This window comes from Oncorhynchus mykiss, chromosome 7 (genome assembly GCF_057628025.1).
Source record: "Oncorhynchus mykiss isolate SJ-2025 chromosome 7, ASM5762802v1, whole genome shotgun sequence".
In the NCBI taxonomy this organism is placed as follows: domain Eukaryota; kingdom Metazoa; phylum Chordata; class Actinopteri; order Salmoniformes; family Salmonidae; genus Oncorhynchus; species Oncorhynchus mykiss.
Genome location: NC_143028.1, coordinates 20,903,643 through 20,925,187, shown reverse-complemented (window position 1 = coordinate 20,925,187; position 21,545 = coordinate 20,903,643). Strand labels below are relative to the sequence as shown.

General features: G+C 42.7%; 2 protein-coding genes across 3 annotated transcripts in view; both read left to right on the top strand.

The window, feature by feature from the left end:
* appa (amyloid beta precursor protein a) overlaps positions 1-11,056 on the top strand; it is a 41,752-nt gene extending 30,696 nt beyond the window's left edge. For both annotated transcript variants that reach the window (XM_021608963.3, XM_021608965.3), the window contains 6 exons: positions 118-246; positions 660-759; positions 5,564-5,788; positions 5,989-6,134; positions 8,170-8,316; positions 8,980-11,056. In XM_021608963.3, the coding sequence (XP_021464638.3) occupies positions 118-246; positions 660-759; positions 5,564-5,788; positions 5,989-6,134; positions 8,170-8,316; positions 8,980-9,081 (849 nt within the window). In that variant the 3' untranslated portion in view covers positions 9,082-11,056. The remainder of the gene's footprint in view (positions 1-117; positions 247-659; positions 760-5,563; positions 5,789-5,988; positions 6,135-8,169; positions 8,317-8,979) is intronic.
* A 6,577-nt stretch (positions 11,057-17,633) lies between these two features.
* atp5pf (ATP synthase peripheral stalk subunit F6) lies at positions 17,634-21,339 on the top strand. The gene is made up of 4 exons (XM_021608962.3): positions 17,634-17,663; positions 18,082-18,252; positions 20,375-20,502; positions 21,231-21,339. The coding sequence occupies exons 2-4, from the start codon at positions 18,083-18,085 to the stop codon at positions 21,257-21,259; spliced, it is 327 nt and encodes a 108-aa protein (XP_021464637.2). The 5' UTR covers positions 17,634-17,663; position 18,082; the 3' UTR covers positions 21,260-21,339.
* Positions 21,340-21,545: the final 206 nt, after the last annotated feature.

Genomic DNA, 21,545 nt, shown 5'->3' with positions numbered 1-21,545 from the left:
ATATGGATCATCCTCCCATTGTCTTAATCCTCCCACACACAGACTGACGTTCTGACTCATATCTCTCTCGCTCCCGCTGTCTCTCTCCCTTTTTCCCCTCCTTCTCGTTCTCTCTAGCCTCGTCATGTGTTCAGCCTATTGAAGAAGTATGTCCGTGCAGAGCAGAAGGACAGACAGCACACCCTTAAACACTTTGAGCACGTCCGCATGGTCGACCCCAAGAAGGCCGCACAGATCCGACCCCAGGTAATAAGCCCACTAAAGGCCTTTAAAAATTATAATGATAATTTAATTCACATTTGAATGTGTTTTTCATGGTGACAGTAATTTTGTTGTCATTCTCATGAAGGCTGAAACATTTTGATTTGATCTTGAATCAAATCGAAGATTTTTATTGATGCCCTTATTACTTTTGTATGCACCTCGTCTCATGTTGGTTGAGCACTTTCTAGTCCTCTCCAGTGCAGAAACAAAATATTTTCCATTTATACCGGATAAAATAATAAACCTAGAAACATCATCCACCCCCAATGCCAAATGTGCTCACACACACAAACACCTATACACCACTGAAGGGTATTTTGGTAACCTCCTGACATGTACAATGTATGGCTCACAGAAGATGGCTTGTATTAAATAGCATTCAAATGTACTTGTAGGTACTGACCCACCTGCGTGTGATTGAGGAGAGGATGAACCAGTCCCTGGGCCTGCTTTACAAGGTGCCCGGAGTGGCCGACGATATCCAGGACCAAGTTGGTGAGTGTTATTTTCAGTCTCATTTCTCCTTCATTAACCAGGTAAAGGTTGACTAGGTCTGTGTGTAAGCATTAACTGATATGAACCAGTAACCTGCCCTCATCCACACTGTCACCAACCACTATCCATAGTTTATATCCACAAAACCCTCATCCACTTTTTCATTCATGCTACAGATAATCATAACATGACATCTCTCAATTCTCACCTACACCTCCGTCAAATCTATAACTACTTCTTCCCGCTCCCCCCCCTCCCTCCCTCTGTGTTTGTCTGGGTCTTGAGTTGTGTGCGTCACCGAGCCGTCTGAGTCCGTCTCAGACTGTCTAGTTTCCCCCTTCTCTCAGGCTGCTCCCCTGCCCTCTGCACGCACACACACCGCCTCCCAGCAACACAGACATTGGTTTGGTTTTCTCCTGTCATTAAAACAAATGAGAACAGAGAGCGACCTTGTTTCAAGTGAAGTGTCTGAGGAAGACTTAAAGGGTGTGTCCCAAATGGAACCCCATTCCCTATATAGTGCACTGATTTTGACCAGGGCCCATGGGGTACCTACAGAGCATTCTGAAAGTATTCAGACCCCTTGACCTTTTTACACATTCTGTTAGGTTACAACCTTATTCTAAAATTGATTTAAATAGTTTTTTCCCCCATCATAAATCTATACACAATACCCCATAATGACAGAGCAAAAACAGGTTTTTATACATTTTTACAAATGTATAAAACAATTATATTACATTTAAACAAGTAATCAGACCCGTTACTTTGTTGAAGCACCTTAGGCAGCAACAACAGCCTTGAGTCTTGGGTATGACGCTACAAGCTTTGCACACCTGGATTTGGAGTTTTTCCCATTCTTCTTTGCATATCTTTTCAAGCTCTGTCAGGTTGGATGGGGAGCGTCTTTGCACAGCTATTTTTCTGTTCTCTCTCCAGAGCTGTTCGATCGGGTTCAAGTCCGAGCTCTGGCTGGGCCACTCAAGGACATTCAGAGACTTGTCCCGAAGCCACTGCTGCGTTGTCTTCAAATCAAATGTAATTTGTCACATGCAACAAATACAAAGGGTGTAGACCTTACAGTGAAATAGTTACTTACAAGCCCTGAACCAACAATGCAATACATAAAACAATCTAAATAAACTGAAGTATAAAAGAATCCATATAAAACCAATAGAAAAATAACTAAGGAGCAAAAATAAAAAAACAGCGAGAGGTGAAGAGCACATTTTTTTGTCCATTAAAATAACATCAAATTGATCAGAAATAGTGTAGACATTGTTAATATTGTAAATGACTATTGTAGCTGGAAACGGCAGATTATTTTTAAATGGAAAATCTACATAGGCATACAGAGGCCCATTATCAGCAACCATCACTCTGTTCCAATGGCACATTGTGTTAGCTAATCCAAGTTTATCATTTTAAAAGGCTAATTGATCATTAGAAGACCCTTTTGCAATTACTTTAGCACAGCTGAAAACTGTTGGTCTGATTTTAAAGAAGCAATTAAACTGGCCTTCTTTGGACTAGTTGAGTATCTGGAGTATCAGCATTTGTGGGTTCGATTACAGGCTCAAAATGACCAGAAACAAAGCACTTTCATCTGCAACTCGTCAGTCTATTCTTGTTCTGAGAAATGAAGGCTATTCCATGCTAGAAATTGCCAAGAAACTGGAGATCTCGTACAACGCTGTGTACTACTCCCTTCACAGAAGGGCTCGAACTGGCTCTAACCAGAATAGAAAGAGGAGTGGGAGGCCCCGGTGCACAACTGAGCAAGAGGACAAGTACATTTGTGTCTAGTTTTAGGAATAGATGCCTCACAAGTCCTCAACTGGTAGCTTCATTACATAGTACCTGCAAAACACCAGTCTCAACGTCAACAATGAAGAGGTGACTCTGGGATGCTGACCTTCTAGGCAGAGTTCCTCTGTCCAGTGTCTGTTCTTTGGCCAATAATAAAAAGATTAAGATGGGCAAGTCTGAGATATGGCTTTTTGTTCAACTCTGCCTAGGTAGGTTACCTTGGTGTTCTTGGGCACAGAGACTGGAGTGGTTAGCTTGAAGCATGTTGGTATTACAGACTCGGTCAGGAGCAGGTTGAAAATGTCAGTGAAGACACCTGCCAGTTGGTCAGCGTATGCTCGGAGTACACATCCTGGTAATCCGTCTGGCCCTGCGGCCTTGTGAATGTTGACCTGTTTACTCACATCGGCTATGGAGTGTGATAACACAGTCGTCCGGAACAGCTGATGCTCTCATGCACGCTTCAGTGTTGCTTGCCTCGAAGCGAGCATATAAGTTACAGTGGGGCAAAAATGTATTTAGTCAGCCACCAATTGTGCAAGTTCTTCCACTTAAAAAGATGAGGCCTGTAAATGAGAATCACATTGTAGGATTTTTTATGAATTTATTTGCAAATTATTGTGGAAAATAAGTATTTGGTCACCTACAAACAAGCAAGATTTCTGGCTCTCAGACCTGTAACTTCTTTAAGAGGCTCCTCTGTCCTCCACTCGTTACCTGTATTAATGGCACCTGTTTGAACTTGTTATCAGTATAAAAAGCACCTGTCCACAACCTCAAACAGTCACACTCCAAACTCCACTATGGCCAAGACCAAAGAGCAGTCAAAGGACGCAAACAAAATTGTAGACCTGCACCAGGCTGGGAAGACTGAATCTGCAATAGGTAAGCAGCTTGGTTTGAAGAAATCAACTGTGGGAGCAATTATTAGGAAATGGAAGACCTACAAGACCACTGATAATCTCCCTCAATCTGGGGCTCCACGCAAGATCTCACCCCGTGGGGTCAAAATGATCACAAGAACTGTGAGCAAAAATCCCAGAACCACAATGGCGGACCTAGTGAATGACCTGCAGAGAGCTGGGACCAAAGTAACAAAGCCTACCATCAGTAACACACTACGCCGCCAGGGACTCATCCTGCAGTGCCAGACGTGTCCCCCTGCTTAAGCCAGTACATGTCCAGGCCTGTCTGAAGTTTGCTAGAGAACATTTGGATGATCCAGAAGAAGATTGGGAGAATGTCATATGGTCAGATGAAACCAAAATATAACTTTTTGGTAAAAACTCAACTCGTCGTGTTTGGAGGACAAAGAATGCTGAGTTGCATCCAAAGAACACCATACCTACTGTGAAGCATGGGGGTGGAAACATCATGCTTTTGGGGCTGTTTTTCTGCAAAGGGACCAGGAGGACGACTGATCCGTGTAAAGGAAAGAATGAATGGGGCCATGTATCGTGAGATTTTGAGTGAAACCTCCCATCAGCAAGGGCATTGAAGATGAAACGTGCCTTGGTCTTTCAGCATGACAATGATCCCAAACACACCGCCCGGGCAACGAAGAAGTGGCTTCGTAAGAAGCATTTCAAGGACCTGGAGTGGCCTAGACAGTCTCCAGATCTCAACCCCATAGAACATTTTTGGAGGGAGTTGAAAGTCCGTGTTGCCCAGCAACAGCCCCAAAACATCACTGCTCTAGAGGAGATCTGCATGGAGGAATGGGCCAAAATACCAGCAAGTGTGTGAAAACCTTGTGACAGAAAACGTTTGACCTCTGTCATTGCCAACAAAGGGTATATAACAAAGTATTGAGAAACTTTTGTTATTGACCAAATTCTTATTTTCCACCATAATTTGCTAATAAATTCAATAAAAATCCTACAATGTGATTTTTCTGGATTTTTTGTAATTTTTTAAAATTTTGTCTGTCATAGTTGAAGTGTACCTATGATGAAAATTACAGGCCTCTTGTCTTTTTAAGTGGGAGAACTTGCACAATTGGTGGCTGACTAAATACTTTTTTGCCCCACTGTATTTAGCTTGTCTGGTAGGCTTGTGTCTTGGCTGTGTGCATAGGGTCGTTGTCCTGTTGGAAGGTGAACCTTCGCCCCGGGTCTGAGGTCCTATCATGAAGGCCTGATTTGTGGAGGGCTGCAGAGAGGGTTGTCCTTCTGGAAGGTTTTCCTCTCCACAGTGGAACTCTGGAGCTCTGTCAGTGGCCATCGGGTTCTTGGTCACCTCCCTATCCAAGGCCCTTCTCCCCCGATTGCTCCGTTTATCCGGGCGGTCAGCTCAAGGAAGAGTCTTGGTGGGTCCCAACTTCTTCCATTTAAGAATGGAGTCCGCTGTGTTCTTGGGGACCTTCAAACCTTCCCCAGATCTGTGCCTTGACTCAATCCTGTCTCGGAGCTGTACGGACAATTCCTTCCACCTCATGGCTTAATTTTTGCACTGTCAACTGTGGGACCTTTTATATAGACAGGTGTGTGCCTTTCCAAATCATGTCCAATCAATTGAATTTACCAATCAAGTTATAGAAACATCTCAAGGATGATCAATGGTAATAGGATGCAGCTGAGCTCAATTTCGAGTCTCATAGCAAAGGGTCAAAGTTTTTTTTTTATATTGATGACGGAAAAACAATTATTTAATACATTTTAGAATGAGGCTATAATGTAAACAAAACGTGGAAAAGGTCAAGGGGTCTGAATACTTTCCCGAATTCACTGTTTATAGGAAATGGTGGACATTTGAGACATCCATATTCTAGTGATCCTATTTTCTTGTCTTTGTATGTACTAATAAATAATCGTAATTGTTCAATTACACAGTCATTTACCATTCTATTGCAACAGCATTAACGGTTTCTCTCCTTTTCTCTCTACCCTTGTTTCTTACACCTTCCATCCTCTCCTTTCTATTCTTCTCTCTCTTAATCCTCTCTGCTGCTGTCTTTCACCCTCTTCCCCTTTTTCCATTGTTCTTCTTTCTCCAGAGTTGCTGCAGAAGGAGCAGGCAGATATGGCCCAGCAGCTGTCCAACCTGCAGAGTGATGTGCGGGTGAGCTACGGCAATGATGCCCTGATGCCTGACAGTCTTCCAGACAGCACCAGGGCCTCCCTGGACCTGCTGCCCCAGGAAGAAGACCTGGGCATGGGCCTGGACGGACTGGGCTTTATCCACCCCGAGAGCTTCAACCAGGTCAACACCGATAACCAGGGTAGGTGTTCCTAAAGCTATGATCAATACACACAGAGTCAGGGTGGGAACAGACCGAACCAGGGTAGGTGTACTCTACATACAACCACACATTAAATGTACCGAATCCATAACTGATTGTAGATCGATGTCAGGGTCTTGACAGGGATGAGATCAACAAGATACTCATCCTTCCTTTTCACTTTCTCTCGCTCTCCCTAGTTGAGCCTGTGGATGCCCGCCCTATTCCTGATAGAGACTTTCCAACACGACCAGTGTCTGGTCTGAAGCCAGAGGAGATCCCTGAGCTCAGGATGGAGGCAGAGGAGAGGCACAGCACCGGATTCGAAGTGCACCACCAGAAACTGGTATCTACACACACCACTTAATTTAGTATATTTACACTCTTTTCATAAATGGCCAGATACAAGCATCACGGAGTTATCCCAGACATATCCATGCCCATAAGGGTATGTCTAGCCATATGAATTGGCTAACCGTTGGAATGGTAACCAAGGCCTGCCGAGATGACCAGGGTTAGTAACTGGCGTCTGCGTTGCCAGGATGTTAGTTCCACCAGCGCTAATTTATAAATGTCCTCAGATGAACACTGTCTGAATTTTTTTTTTTTTTTTTTTTTTTTTTTTTTACCTTTATTTAACTAGGCAAGTCAGTTAAGAACAAATTCTTATTTTCAATGACGGCCTGGGAACAGTGGGTTAACTGCCTGTTCAGGGGCAGAACGACAGAACACCTTGTCAGCTCGGGGGTTTGAACTCACAACCTTCCGGTTACTAGTCCAACGCTCTAACCACTAGGCTACCCTGCCGCCCCTGTCTGAAATTGAAAACGCAGACCTGCCAACATGCACGCATTTTGCGTACCAACTACATAATTCTCTGTCCATGTACGCAGGTATGGGATCCGAGTTAAAAGTTCACAGAAATGAATAGGGCCTGATTTTTATTTTTTAAACATTTTAATAAAATAATAAGTAAATCTAACATCCCGATTCTTGAGCTGCAACACACAGACATGTGTCAACAGACATGGAGATGAATACATAATTATTGGACGTAGCTACCCGGTGTCTGCCCCTCCTGTTTGTTGTGGTGCTGAGTTTGCTGACTGTCAGCTGTACGTAAACACATGGACAAATGCCTTTTCGACTGCGTTGTGGAAAGGTAAACACTAATTGTTTCAATTTAGCTCTCGCATTTACGAGTGACAGAAATGAAATGCGAATATGAAAAACAACTGGTTGCGTTTGTGCCAGTGTGATGTATATTTAATTCTGGACACTAAGTTGTATTTTCCACGTAACATTACGAGGATCACGCAACCTGAGACTGTAATTATGATCCACGTCACAAAAAAAATCCTTACAAAAGTATAATCAAAAATAAGTATAAACATCTTGGAATGAAATGGATTCGGGAGTTTAGAAGACTGCCCAATGAAGAATGAATGAGTCTGGTATTAGCTATAGAGGCAATGCTTCTAAAATGCCTTTGCACTAGCTTTGACATTTTATCCATTTATATCATTAGTTTTTATGTTTTCAAAATGATTTTGCTTTTAGTGTTGATTAGGCACAATGTCTAAAAAAAGCCAATACTTGTGAGCTGGCCCTATTGATTGTCCCTGTTTGAGAGATGGCCCTGTTTTGTAGAGACTAAACTTGGGGGCATGTGCTAAGAAAAACATGTATAGATCATCATCTCCATTCTACACTGTACATGTAATGGAATAAACATACAGACAATCTGTGCTAATTCCCCAGAACATATATTTCTTGTATATGTTCTGTACTTATCAGTATGAATCTTTTCTTTATGTTTTGTAAATACCTTTCAGAGGACTGAACTGAACCAGGTGTGCTCCATCATGTTTGTCTAAGCACATGAATCTCCAACTCGTCGCGCGTGCGTCTGGTACTCTAAAAGGTTGGACAGGGTGGGCAGATCTGAAACAGCGACACGCATACATTCACACTTAGAAAAACAAGCGGTGTTTCGTGCCCAATTTAAATCTCTTATACATTTTGGTAATTTTCCTCATTAAATAAGGGAGAAAATTGATTATGTAACAGTCATATTGTATAACATAACTTTAAGCTTACCTCTAAAAATCCCTCTAATGTAACTCTGAACCTTAATCCCAAACCCCCTCAACTTTACCGCGGCCTCTTTTAACACCTAAACAGCAATCCTAACGTTAGATTACAAATCGTCTTTTTGTATTCCATCCAAACCCCAAATTATTCCTACTCTCTCCGACTTAATTTCACCTTAATGCCTTGAACTCCTGACCCCAGATCAGTCTGCATAAATCCAGTCAGTATTTGTGATTGGTTGTGCAGTGTGATTTTACAGTCCCTCTCTTTCTCTCTCCTCTCTTGAGGTGTTCTTCGCCGAGGATGTCGGCTCTAACAAGGGCGCCATCATCGGGCTGATGGTGGGAGGCGTCGTCATAGCGACCGTCATCGTCATCACCCTGGTGATGCTGAGGAAGAAGCAGTACACGTCCATCCACCACGGAGTCATCGAGGTGAGGGGTAGAGGAGATGTGTGTGTGGACTTGTATTACTATCCTAGTGGGTACCGGAAATCCCCAAAACGTCCCCACAAGGATAGTGAAATGAGGGGAATTCTCCCACGAGGATGAAGGTTAGGAGGTAGGGTTAGGGGTTAGGACAATAGGATTTTGAATGGAAATCAATTTTAGGTCTCCACAAGGATAGTAAAATATATGCTATGCGTGTACTGTTCTGGACTTTGGCTCAGTATTTCCTTTGTCTCTATTTCTGTTTATGAGTTTGAGACTTTAATCTAAAGTCTGTGTAGAAGGTTAACAGTGCACATGTACTGTGTCAGCATGGGTACGAATCTATCCTACTGCATCAGTAAACATGTAAGGAGTGGGAACAGCCCCCACTCGTTACACTATTGCTGGTTCTTTTTTGTTGTTTATGACACATGTCAAACTCATTCCACAGAGGGACGACTATCTGCGGGTTTTCACTCCACCCTTGTACTTGATTGATGAATTAAGGTCACTAATTAGTAAGGAACTCTTCTCACCTGGTTGTCTTAATTGAAAGGAAAAAAACAAAAACCTGCAGACACTAGGCCCTCCGTGGAATGACTATGAACCCCTGGTGTACGAGGACATACCATATCTTGTGTGTAACACATCTCTCTGTTTCTGCAGGTGGATGCAGCAGTCACCCCTGAGGAGCGCCACCTGTCCAAAATGCAGCAGAACGGCTATGAGAACCCCACCTACAAGTTTTTCGAACAGATGCAGAACTGAGGAATGACAAACCCCCTCACCCCTATGACCACTACCCAACCCCTCTAACCCTCCACACCCCTATGCCCTTAACACTATCCCCACTCCAAACCAACCCTACCCTCAAGCAGTGCAGGTTGGAACCAGGCACCACTATCACTCCTGGTGTAGATGGAGACTGTCCCCTTCAACACTGGTCCAGAGTCTGTTTTTAGTTTGATTTGGAATGAGTTGGGGAATGGATTTGGACAGAGAGATCTGACTCCAGACCAGTGTTATTTAAGGGGGCATTCTCTGGCTGTAGTGCCAGCCACACTGTCCCCAACCCTACACTACTGCATTCTCTATACACTGGGGAATAGGTGAGGTCTATGGGTCAATGAAGCCTCCTATCCTTCCTTCCTCCTTCTTTCCTTCTCTGTGCATTCTTATGACAGCTGTGCTGTGTTAGGTCACACAAGGCTAAAATGATGATGATGATAATGATGATGATGTACTCTGAATGAGCTCTTTATTTTAGTTATTCTATCGTTTTCGGTTTTGTTTTTCAAAAAATAAATTAAAATTAGAAAAAAATCATATGTAAAGAGAGGTCTTTTTTTTTTTAAGTTGCGTGTAATGTAACAAAGTAGCCGGTCCTATTTAGTGCATGATGACAAATTACGATGGGGTTATTATTGAGAATAATAAAATATCTTTCTGCGTCTCCAGAGAGGTTCTCACATCGAGATGATCATTCTAGCAGGATTGTACATTTAGTATCTTTCTCGTGATTACGTGACTTAAATGACATTGGATAAAAACATATATATGAATCTCGGTGAATGGGCTCTCTCTGCTTGGATATCATGTTAAATACACTGTAAGAGAGATCTGTGCTTTTTGGATTTAAGTTTCTTCCTTTTTTATTTCAACCATGCTATGTTCCTAAAACTGCGGGGGGGCTGGCTTGATCCGTATTTGTATATTATATTATCATATGAATTATGATTATCTTTAGTTTATTGCGTTGGCATCCTATTGCGTTTTGCAGACGTTATGAATCAGCCCTATTTAATTTTTGATTTCTTTCTTTGATTCAATGTTGTCGTGTGTTTTTTTTTTTTTTTTAAAGATGTGGCGGGAAGGCCGGTTCCAGCCGGGGGAGAATGGAGGGACGGGGGTGGATGACTCTGTGTTCTCCAGTCTAGTTAGAATTCTTGTTCCGGTTCTATGTTTCCGCTAGAAATAAACAACGTTCTCCTCCTCTGTACATTTGTTTGTGATATATAAGAACAATCCAATACCATTTTGGGCTTACTTATTCTTCCCAATCTGTTCCTTTCTTGCTTCGGCTCATCCTTCTCTCTTTCTCTCTCTCTCTCTCTCTGCTGAGACTAGAAACAGAGCAGGGTCGGTGCCTGGGGAGGGTGCATGTGAAAGATTGAGAGAAGGAAGGAAGGATTGAGGTAGAGGGAATTACTAGCTGTTCCAGATGGATAGTCAGACAGGCAGTCTGTAAAATGAATCTCCAACCACCCTCCTCCCCTCTTTCCCCCTGCTTCAGGCATGCGACTCACCTCTCTCAAGCACTTGTCTAGAGCCAGCCATACGACAACCTCTACCATGGCCTAGAAGACAACTTTCAGCGGGTTAGCAGGGCCATCCGGTAATTGGATGGACTACAGTTTCGGTGAGAAGTAGTGCAAAATATAGGCCTGTGATAGGGTGCCATTTTGCGACACAGTACTAGACTTAAGGCAGTGTTGTGGTGGTGTGTAGAGCTGTGTGCATCACACACTGCTGCAGGTGGGTCAGTCCTTTGCTTGGGTTTTCAGAGGATGCATTACCTCACCATAGTCAGAATAAGGCAGTATAGAGTTAGAGAGAGCAGGGTTTCTTTCTTTATTTCTCTGTGGCTTTATTTCCACTGTGTAATTGTGCAAGCCATTTGCTTTGACTGGGAAAAACGCTTTCTACACTGTATTCCATAAATAAAGTTTTGAACGTACATACAGCTCTCACTGAGTCATGGCTCCTAAGTCTTGGGGGATGGGGATATTTTCACCACTGTAGTGTGTTTTTATGAATTATGCAATACCTCCTTTTAAGCACAGAACCAAATGATTCCCTGATCTAGATTTTGTTTTCTAATGATACATTAAAAAATATATATTATTTCACTTTTTATTTAACCAGTTAGGCCAGTTGGGAACAAGTTCTCATTTACAACTGCGACCTGGCCAAGATAAAGCAAAGCAGTGTGACACAAACTACACATGGGATAAACAAACGTACAGTCAATAACACAATAGAAAATTCTATATACAGTGTGTGCAGATGTAGTACGAGGGAGGTAAGGTAGGGAGGTAAGGCAATAAATAGGCCATAGTGGCAAAATAATTACAATTTAGCAATTAAACACTGGAGTGATAGACATAAGATGAATATGCAAGTAGAGATACTGGGGTGCAAAGGAGCAAGATAATAAAGAACATGGGGATGATATCGTTTAGGACCTTGAGCGCGGCTGAGGTGCACCCATGACCAGTTCGGAAACCAGATTGCATAGCAGAGAAGGCATGGTGGGATTCTAAATGGTCGGTGATCTGTTTTTAACTTGGCTTTCGAAGACTTTAGAAAGGGAGGGTAGGATAGATATACAGTTGAAGTTGGAAGTTTACATACACTTAGGTTGGAGTCATTAAAATGTGTTTTTCAACCACTCCAGAAATGTCTTAAACTATAGTTTTGGTAAGGACATCTACTTTGTGCATGACACAATTACTTTTTCCAACAATTAATTACTAACAGATTATTTCAATTATAATTCACTGTATCACAATTCCAATGGGTCAGAAGTTGACATACACTAAATTGACTGCCTTTAAACAGCTTGGTAAATTCCAGAAAATGATGTCATGGCTTTAGAAGCTTCTGATAGGCTAATTTACATAATTTGAGTCAATTGGAGGTGTAGCTGTGGACGTATTTCAAGGCCTACCTTCAAACTCAGTGCCTCTTTGCTTCACATAATGGGAAAATCTAAATAAATCAGCCAAGACCTCAGAAAAAGAATTATAGACCACAAGTCTGGTTCATCCTTGGGAGCAATTTCCAAATGCCTGAAGGTACCACATTCATCTGTTCAAAATAGTACGGAAGTATAAACATCATGGGACCACGCAGCCGTCATACTGCTCAGGAATAAGATGTGTTCTGTCTCCTAGCGATGAATGTACTTTGGTGCGAGAAGTGCAAATCAATCCCAGAACAACAGCAACAGACCTTGTAAAGATGCTGGAGAAAACAGGTACAAAAGTATTTATATCCACAGTAAAACTAATCCTATATCGACATAACCTGAAAGGCCGTTCAGCAAGGAAGAAGCCACTGCTCCAAAACCGCCATAAAAAAGCCAGACTACGGTTTGCAACTGCACATGGGGACAAAGATTGTACTTTTTGGAGAAATGTCCTCTGGTCTGATGAAAAAAAAAAAAAGAACTGTTTGGCCATAATGACCATCGTTACGTTTGGAGGAAAAAGGGGGAGGCTTGCAAGCCAAAGAACACCATCCCAACTGTGAAGCACGGGGGTGGCAGCATCATGTTGTGGGGGTGCTTTGCTGCAGGAGGGACTGGTGCACTTCACAAAATAGACGGCATCATGAGATGGGAGAATTATGTGGATATCTTGAAGCAACATCTCAAGACATCAATCAGGAAGTTAAAGCTTGGTCGTAAATGGGTCTTCCAAATGGACAATGACCTCGAGCATACTTCCAAAGTTGTGGCAAAATGGCTTAAGGACAACAAAGTCAAGGTATTGGAGTGGCCATCACAAAGCCCTGACCTTAAGCCTATAGAAAATGTGTGGGCAGAACTGAAAAAGCATGTGCGTGCAAGGAGGCCTACAAACCTTACTCAGTTACACCAGCTCTGTCAGGAGGAATGGGCCAAAATTCCCCAAACTTATTGTGGGAAGCTTGTGGAAGGCTACCCAAAACATTTGACCCAAGTTAAACAAATTAAAGGCAATGCTACCAAATACTAATTGAGTGTATGTAAACTTCTGACCCACTGGGAATGTGATGAAAGAAATAAAAGCTGAAATAAATCATTCTCTCTATTATTCTGACATTTCACATTCTTAAAATAAAGTGGGGATCCTAACTGACCTAAGACAGGGAATTATTATGAGGATTAAATGTCAGGAATTGTGAAAAACTGAGTTTAAATGTATTTGGCTAAGGTTTATGTAAACTTCCGACTTCATCGTGTAGGTCTGTAACAGTTTGAGTCTAGAGTGTCACTCCCTTTAAAGAGGGGGATGACCGCGGCAGCTTTCCAATCTTTAGGGATCTCAGACGATACGAAAGAGAGGTTGAACAGGTTAGAGATAGGGGTTGCAACAATTGCGGTGGAAAATATTAGAAAGAGAGGGTCCAGATTGTCTAGCCCAGCTGATTTGTAGGGATTCAGATTTTGCAGCTCTTTCAGAACATCAGCTATCTAGATTTGGGTGAAGGAGAAATGGGGAGGCTTGGGCAAGTTGCAGTGGGATGTGCTGAGCTGTAGACCTGGGTAGGGGTAGCCAGGTGGAAAGCATGGCCAGCCGTAGAAAAATGCTTATTGAAATTCTCGATTATCGTAGATTTATCGGTGGTGACAGTGTTTCCTAACTTCAGTGCAGTGGGCAGCTGGGAGGTAGGTGCTCTTATTCTCCATGGACTTTACAGTGTCCCAGAAATTTTGGGAGTTTGTGCTACAGGATGCAAATTTCTGTTTGAAAAAGCTAGCCTTTGCTTTTCTAACTGCCTGTGTATATTGGTTCCTAACTTCCCTGAAAAGTTGCATATCGCGGGGGCTATTCGATGCTAATGCAGTACGCCACAGGATGTTTTGTGCTGGTCAAGGGCAGTCAGGGCTGGAGTGAACCAAGGGCTATACAGTGAGGGAAAAAAGTATTTGATCCCCTGCTGATTTTGTACGTTTGCCCACTGACAAAGAAATGATCAGTCTATCATTTTAATGGTGGGTTTATTTGACAGTGACTGAATAACAACAACAAAATCCAGAAAAACGCATGTTAAAAATGTTATAAATTGATTTGCATTGTAATGAGGGAAATAACTATTTGACCCCCTCTCAATCAGAAAGATCTCTGGCTCCCAGGTGTCTTTTATACAGGTAACGAGCTGAGATTAGGAGCACACTCTTAAAGGGAGTGCTCCTAATATCAGTTTGTTACCTGTATAGAAGACACCTGTCCACAGAAGCAATCAATCAATCAGATTCCAAACTCTCCACCATGGCCAAGACCAAAGAGCTCTCCAAGGATGTCAGGGACAAGATTGTAGACCTACACAAGGCTGGAATGGGCTACAAGACCATCGCCAAGCAGCTTGGTGAGAAGGTGACAACAGTTGGTGCGATTATTCGCCAATGGAAGAAACACAAAATAACTGTCAATCTCCCTCTGCCTGGGGCAGCCTCATGGAGTTGCAATGATCATGAGAACGGTGAGGAATCAGCCCAGAACTACACGGGGGGATCTTGTCAATGAACTCAACGCAGCTGGGACCATAGTCACCAAGAAAACAATTGGTAACACACTACGCCGTGAAGGACTGAAATCCTGCAGCACCCGCAAGGTCCCGCTGCTCAAGAAAGCATATATACATTCCCGTCTGAAGTTTGCCAATGAACATCTCAATGTTTCAGAGGACAACTGAGTGAAAGTGTTGAGGTCAGATGAGACCAAAATGGAGCTCTTTGGCATCAACTCAACTCGCTGTGTTTGGAGGAGGAGGAATGCTGCCTATGACCCCAAGAACACCATCCCCACCGTCAAACAAGGAGGTGGAAACATTATGCTTTGAGGGTGCGCACGTTTTCCCTTACAACTATATTCTAATCATGTTTAAGTTCATTTCCTTGGAAAGAGAACTGCCATGTGATGTGATTCTCCGCCATTCTCCGGACTGGTAGGGACATCTCAGGGCTTCATGCCCTCTTCTATCCGTCTTCTCCGTGCATGGTGAAAGTCAGGTTTGGCAAGGTACAAGGTGGAGGGGGTGGTGGAGTTCTCCTTTATTCATATATTTTTTTCTCAACTTGATATGATTTAAAAAAAATTTAAAAAAAACTTTAATGGATGTAAAGTGCAGTAAAAAACGGCGGGAATAAGAGTCTATAAAATCACAATAAATGTATTTAGTGTGTACGTGGTGAGTCTGTCTGCCATCTTGACGTCAAGGTTTTGAATGGTCTGAAGTTTCCTGACATGAAACCTCCCCACGATACACCAGGCTGATGTAGCAATCTCAAAGAGCGGCTGGATGTATCTCTGGTACACTCTGACGTCTGTTCCGGACATGGCTCCTCCTTTTCTTCTGCAGAGTACCCTCAGGGTGGTTCTTTCACTTCCTTCCCTCCTCCTCCAGGCATTCTATATGGGCTAATTTAAATGCCAATGTATGCTTGCTCTGGCAATGCGACTCAGAGGCTCCGTGCGGTTGGTGTGACGCAACACCAAATCAAGCTTTGTACCGCATCGGAGTGCGCCTCCCAAATTTTGTAACCATGCGGAGAGCTCCGTATAGCTCCTCCGCATTGACATGATTGGCTGACGGTAGGTGGGGGCGGTATATCCTGTATAAACACAAACTTACTTCCTTGACAACAAACATGGAGAACTTTGATGAAAGGCTTAGAACAAGTTCACAAATAAAAAACATATTTATGAAACATTGTGTCGGGTTTTCGAAGATACGAAAATGAGTTTGAACTCCTGGAAAGAGATTGGGGAAATATATGGAAATGTCTGCTCTACTCAAAATTATAACCATCTAATTGCAGCATTACCACAAAAATGGAAGAGGCAAGTGGAAGGAGGAGAAAGTAAGGAGCTTGTCTGTCGGACCTGCATTAAAGACAAAAATTGTCTAAAGAAAATTGTGATAAATAAAAAAGTATATCAGTTCCCCCCCCCCCTCCCAATTCTTGCAACCAATATAATGTTCTATAGATGGGGGGGATACAACCTTACCAGCTCTGCAGATCTTGCTGTGATGAGACAGAATCATTGGATAATTTGTTTTGGTACTGTCCATATGTAGTTTTGTTTTTGGTCTCAAGTTCAGGAATGGCTGAAGAATTGCAACATTTACCTGGAGCTTACTCTGCAAATAGCCCTGCTGGGTGATTTAAAGTCATTTGATTAATAATATAATAATGCTCTTAGCAAAAATGTTTATCTTTAATTTACAATATGTAGAATCTATGAGAATAGAACGTTTCAAAACTTTTGTGAAACATCAGAGTACAGTTGATAAATATGTGGCAAGTTGTAGAAACATCTCAAGGATTATCAATGGAAACAGGATGCTCCTGAGCTCAATTTCAAGTCTCATAGCTACAAAGGTCCTGGATGGCTGGGAGCTTGGCCCCAGTGATGTACTGGGCTGTCCGCACCACCCTCTGTAGCGCTTTGCGATCAAGGGTGGTGCAATTGCCATATCAAGTGGTGATGAAGCCAGTCAAGATGCTCTTGATTGTGCACCTGTAGAACTTTTTGAGGATCTGAGGGCCCATGCCAAATCTATTCAGCCTCCTGAGGTGGAAGAGGCGCTGCCGTGCCCTGTTCATGACTGTGCGGCTGTGTGTGGACCATGTTAAGTCCTTAGTGATATGTTTGCCAAGGAGCTTGAAGCTCTTGACTCGCTCCACAACAGCCCCGTCGATGTGGATGAGGGCATGCTGTCCCCTCTTTGGTCAAACTGACTTTGAAGGAGAGATTGTTACCCTGGCACTACACTGCTAAGTCATTGACATTCTCCCGAAGTAGTCTCTGACTGCCTGCTCCCACCTGCTGCATGAAAAATGCAGACTGTGCTGCAATGATCTCTATCAGGTTCTGCAGGCATCCAGTGGGAATGTAGCCCTCTAGTTTGTACCCATTTAAGTTGGCCTAGACTAGGCTACAATTATGTACCTCTTTTTCTGAGAGAGTAGGAAGGTATGTAGTTGAAAAGATAAGTATGTTTTTGTCCTGTTTGATTTTGCTTTGATCAACTCCACATGATTGCGTATTGTCATGTTATTGTAACCCATGTAGTATTTTATTTGAGTAGGAGATCATAGACAATTAAAATCAGATTCATGATATTAAAACAATCAGTAGGTTACTGGTGCACACTGTAAATCCAATTTTCAATAGCCTAAAGAAAAACCAAATAGATTTATAGGACTGTACAACGAAGTTGAGGGAAAGACGAAATCGTTGGTGTAAATCCAGCAAGTATGTTTTTCGTGTGACAGTTGTTGCTTTGCCACAGGGGCAAAAACATGCACCTTCAAGGCATTTGACTAGTTTGATTTTCACTTCAGAATAAAATACCAAATAAGGTAGCAAATAAAGCATCGTTATTATGTGGGTGATATGAAAGCTGTGCACATTGCTATGATAAAAACGATATAGCGCTGAAAAGAACAGGGCTGTAGAGATGCGCAGCCAGGACGCACGTTGATGTTCCCGAACGCGACCGATTGAAAAATAGCCACAATGCAAAGCGGTTTATCACAGTGGAAGTAATCACTGTCAACGAGTGTCAAATCCAAGGTGAGTGGTGTTTTTACAGTGGAATTAAACGCCTTATAATCGTTTTCATTGTATTAACGCCAAATCTTACATGTTCGTCATATTCATGCTAATACAAGTCATAGCCAGCCGGTAAGAGAGTCGACTAATACTGCAACTTCCCCCAAAATACTGTAAATTAGCTAGGGTCATGTATTTTTGTTGCCTCAGATGGGTGTATGGAAGATATGCACAGGGTTGGGTTCCCACTAGTTCCCACAGCCACGTTACCGCCGTCAGCTATCCAGCTAGCGAGGAACCGTTAACTAGCTAGTAACGTTAACTTCAGCTAGCTACTGTACACGCACGGTTTATCTATCGCCAGTAATTTACATGTTCAGTTTGGTAGCGTCACTGTCAAACTTAACAGTTGTCATTTGTCCCTCTCTCCGTTTGACAGTATGGCGCTTCGTAAACTATTCCGGCTGTCCTCGCTGTTGCGCTCCGCGGTGTCATTGACACTGCGCAGGAATTTCGGCCTGTCTGCTGTCCTCTTCAACCGGGCCAAGGACCTGGACCCTATCCAGAAACTATTCCTAGACAAGATCCGCGACTACAGCACCAAGAGCAAGTGAGTGCGATAAATAACCGCACTATTTGACCTATTGTCACTACTGCTAACTTACTTGTTTCTTCATGTTGGTAGGCTATACATTAGCTAGGCTTATGTGGAATGACCCGGGATGTCATGACAGAGATGGTGGCAGGGAGTCTGCACGTCCTTTTAGCGCTGCAGAGCTATTTGCAGAAGGCAGGGCCATATGTTCAGTAGGCGAACGCTGTGGGATGTTGCAAATAAAAATGTCGGAGAACAGAGCTAGCAGACTTGATTCTTGATTATACAGTACATGTCAGTCGTGTTCATTCTACATTATATATTTCTATCTGAACGTTCCACAATGTTGTGCACCTTCTGAACCCGGTCCTATATGCCTAGATGGCAAGATCCATGAACCGCATAGGATGCTGAATGTGTTTTTATAGGTTATATATGTCTGCCTCGTTATAGGGTATTATAATTATAGGGCTGACTAGTTATGTGGTTTCTTGAGCTCACCCACTGCAACAACGGTAGGGCTTCCTTGACATGTCTTTGCGTGATGCTTGGTGCTCACGGAATAAGTAGGCAATTAAACAAACACTCAAACAGGCAACTGAAGCAGGATCTTTCTTATTTCTGTAGATATACAGTGTATTTGGAAAGTATTCAGACCTTTTCCACATTTGGTTACGCTACAGACTTTTTCTAAAATGGATTACATTTTTAAAATCATCATCAATATAGACACAGTACCCCATAATGACAAAGCGAAAACAGGTTCGTAGAAATGTATTAAAAACATACCTTATTTACATAAGTATTCAGACCCTTTGCTATGAGACTTGAAATTGAACTCAGGTGCATCCTGTTTCCATTGGTCATCCTAGAGAATTCTCTACAACTCAAATGGAGTCCACCTGTGGTAAATTCAATTGATTGGACATGATTTGGAAAGGCACACCCCTGTCAATATAAGGTCCCACAGTTGACAGTGCATGTCAGAGCAAAAACCAAGCCGTTAGGTTGATGGAATTGTCCTTAGATTTCCGAGACAGGATTGTGTCGAGGTACAGATCTTGGGAAGGATACCAAAACATTTCTGCAGCATTGAAGGTCCCCAAGAACACAGTGACCTCCATCATTCTTAAATGGAAGAAGTTTGGAACCATCATGACTCTTCCTAGAGCTGGTCGCTTGGCCAAACTGAGCAATCCGGGGAGAAGAGCCTTGGTCAGGGAGGTGACCAAAATCCCAATGGTCACTCTGACAGAGTTCCAGAGTTCCTCTGGAGCTGGGAGAACCTTCCAGAAAGACAACCATCTCTGCAGCACTCTACCAATTAGGCCTTTATGGTAGTAAAAGTTGTAGTCCTCAGGAAAAAGGCACATTACGGCCAAAAAAAGAGGTACCTAAAGGACTCTCAGACCATGAGAAACAAGATTCTCTGGTCTGATGAAACCAAGATTGAACTCCTGAATGCCAAGTGATACGTCTGGAGGAAACATGGTGCCATTCCTAAGGTGAAGCATGGTGGTGGCAGCATCATGCTGTGGGGATGTTTTTCAGTGTCAGGGACTGGGGCAGTAATCAGGCTGAGGGAAAAGATGAACGGAGCAAAGTACAGAGGTCCTTGATGAAAACCAGCTACAAAGTGAAGGGGTCTGAATACTCTCCAAATCCACTGTATATGCATGATTTATAAAGCCAGGCAATTTAATAGTAAGGCTACTGATTTCTAGACCTAAATAAGTTGGTTTCCTCACTTTTCTTAGGAAAACAGCCCTTGCCCTTATTATGTCTCCCCTCATTCTGCAGCTGTCTCCGCTTTATGCTCGTTAACCAATATGCCTGTTAACTTTGCTATTTTGCACATAGTAACATGGTCTAGGAAAAGGTGCCAATTCAACAGCGTGTTTCAGAACCGTGGACAGCGACCATCCCCACGGCCTCCACAATGGATTAGTCCACTCACAGGGGCAAATCAGACCAGTGTCTTGTACACAATGATATATATCTATAAATATTTTTGCTAATGCTCGAATAAAGAATTATAAGTCGACTAAATGGGGTCAGTCCTAAACAACAGAGTAGTGTATTCCATGCTACAGTGTTGTTTTAAAAGGTTCCTTCCCCATCTTTCTCTTTTCTCCAGGGCTGCAGCAGGTGGGATTGTTGATGCAGGCCCCTCTTACGAAAAGGGTGTCTCAGAGGAGATCACCAAACTGCAGAGGTTATACGGGACTGGTGACCTCACCAAATTCCCTGACTTCAAATTTACAGGTTTGTTAAGGCCATGCACTGCAGTATAGAGCTGGGGCGATTAACTGAAAATGATCAGACATTTTACTGACATCATTAATAACGACAAGTTGCCTACAGTAGAGAAATGTGACGTTTGAAATAATATGGGCGATTACTAATGGAACAATGGATAGCTACGACATTTAAAGTGTAATAGAAAAAGTAACTGGGGTGTAAATTCATTTGAACAAACGTGTCGTTTGATTTCTCATTATTGTGATATGGATGTCACCCAGCTCTACCGCAGTAGTAGCATTTCTTGGTAGCTTAGTCAGACTAAATTATACTACCCCCATCTCACCCTACGTAGCATACTCATTCTATGCTTAAAAGCAGGGGTGTCAGTCATTCCATGGTGGTTCTAGTGTACGCATGTTTTTTCCTTTCAGTTAAGACCTAGACAACCAGTGAGGGGAGTTCTTTACTAATTAGTGACCTTAATTCATCAAGTACAAGGGAGGTGCAAAAACCCACAGACACTCAGCCCTCCATGAAATGAGTTTGACACGGGTGGTTTTAAAGGATTCATTCACCCTCAACCAGGGTTGTATTCTTTAGGCACCAAACAACAACAAAAAAAAGATATATATATATATACAAAACATGAAAGGAACTACCGGAACAATAAACGCTTGTTAGTGTTTCACTACGGTATGCACTAATGAATACGACCGAGCATTTCTCAATCTCCCTTCTCTCTTCTCCAGAGCCCCAGCTGCAGGAAGTGGCCAAGTGAACACTGGCCATGACGACGTTGTCCCTGTCCTACATGTCACCACTATTAATGTACTATTTAATAAATGAAGTTGGATTAAATGTGAGAACATTTTGTTTTCTTACGCTAATCAGTCAAGGGGTTATAGTAAGAGTGATTTTGCAAACCACGTTCAACCTTACATGCTTGCTTTTTTGATTGATAACATATGATGTCACACTACAGTCTCGCTCGCCTGACTCATGGCACTCCACCCTGTTCCAGCGGCTGTGGGTAAAAGACCACATGGTGAGAAATGATTGATCAA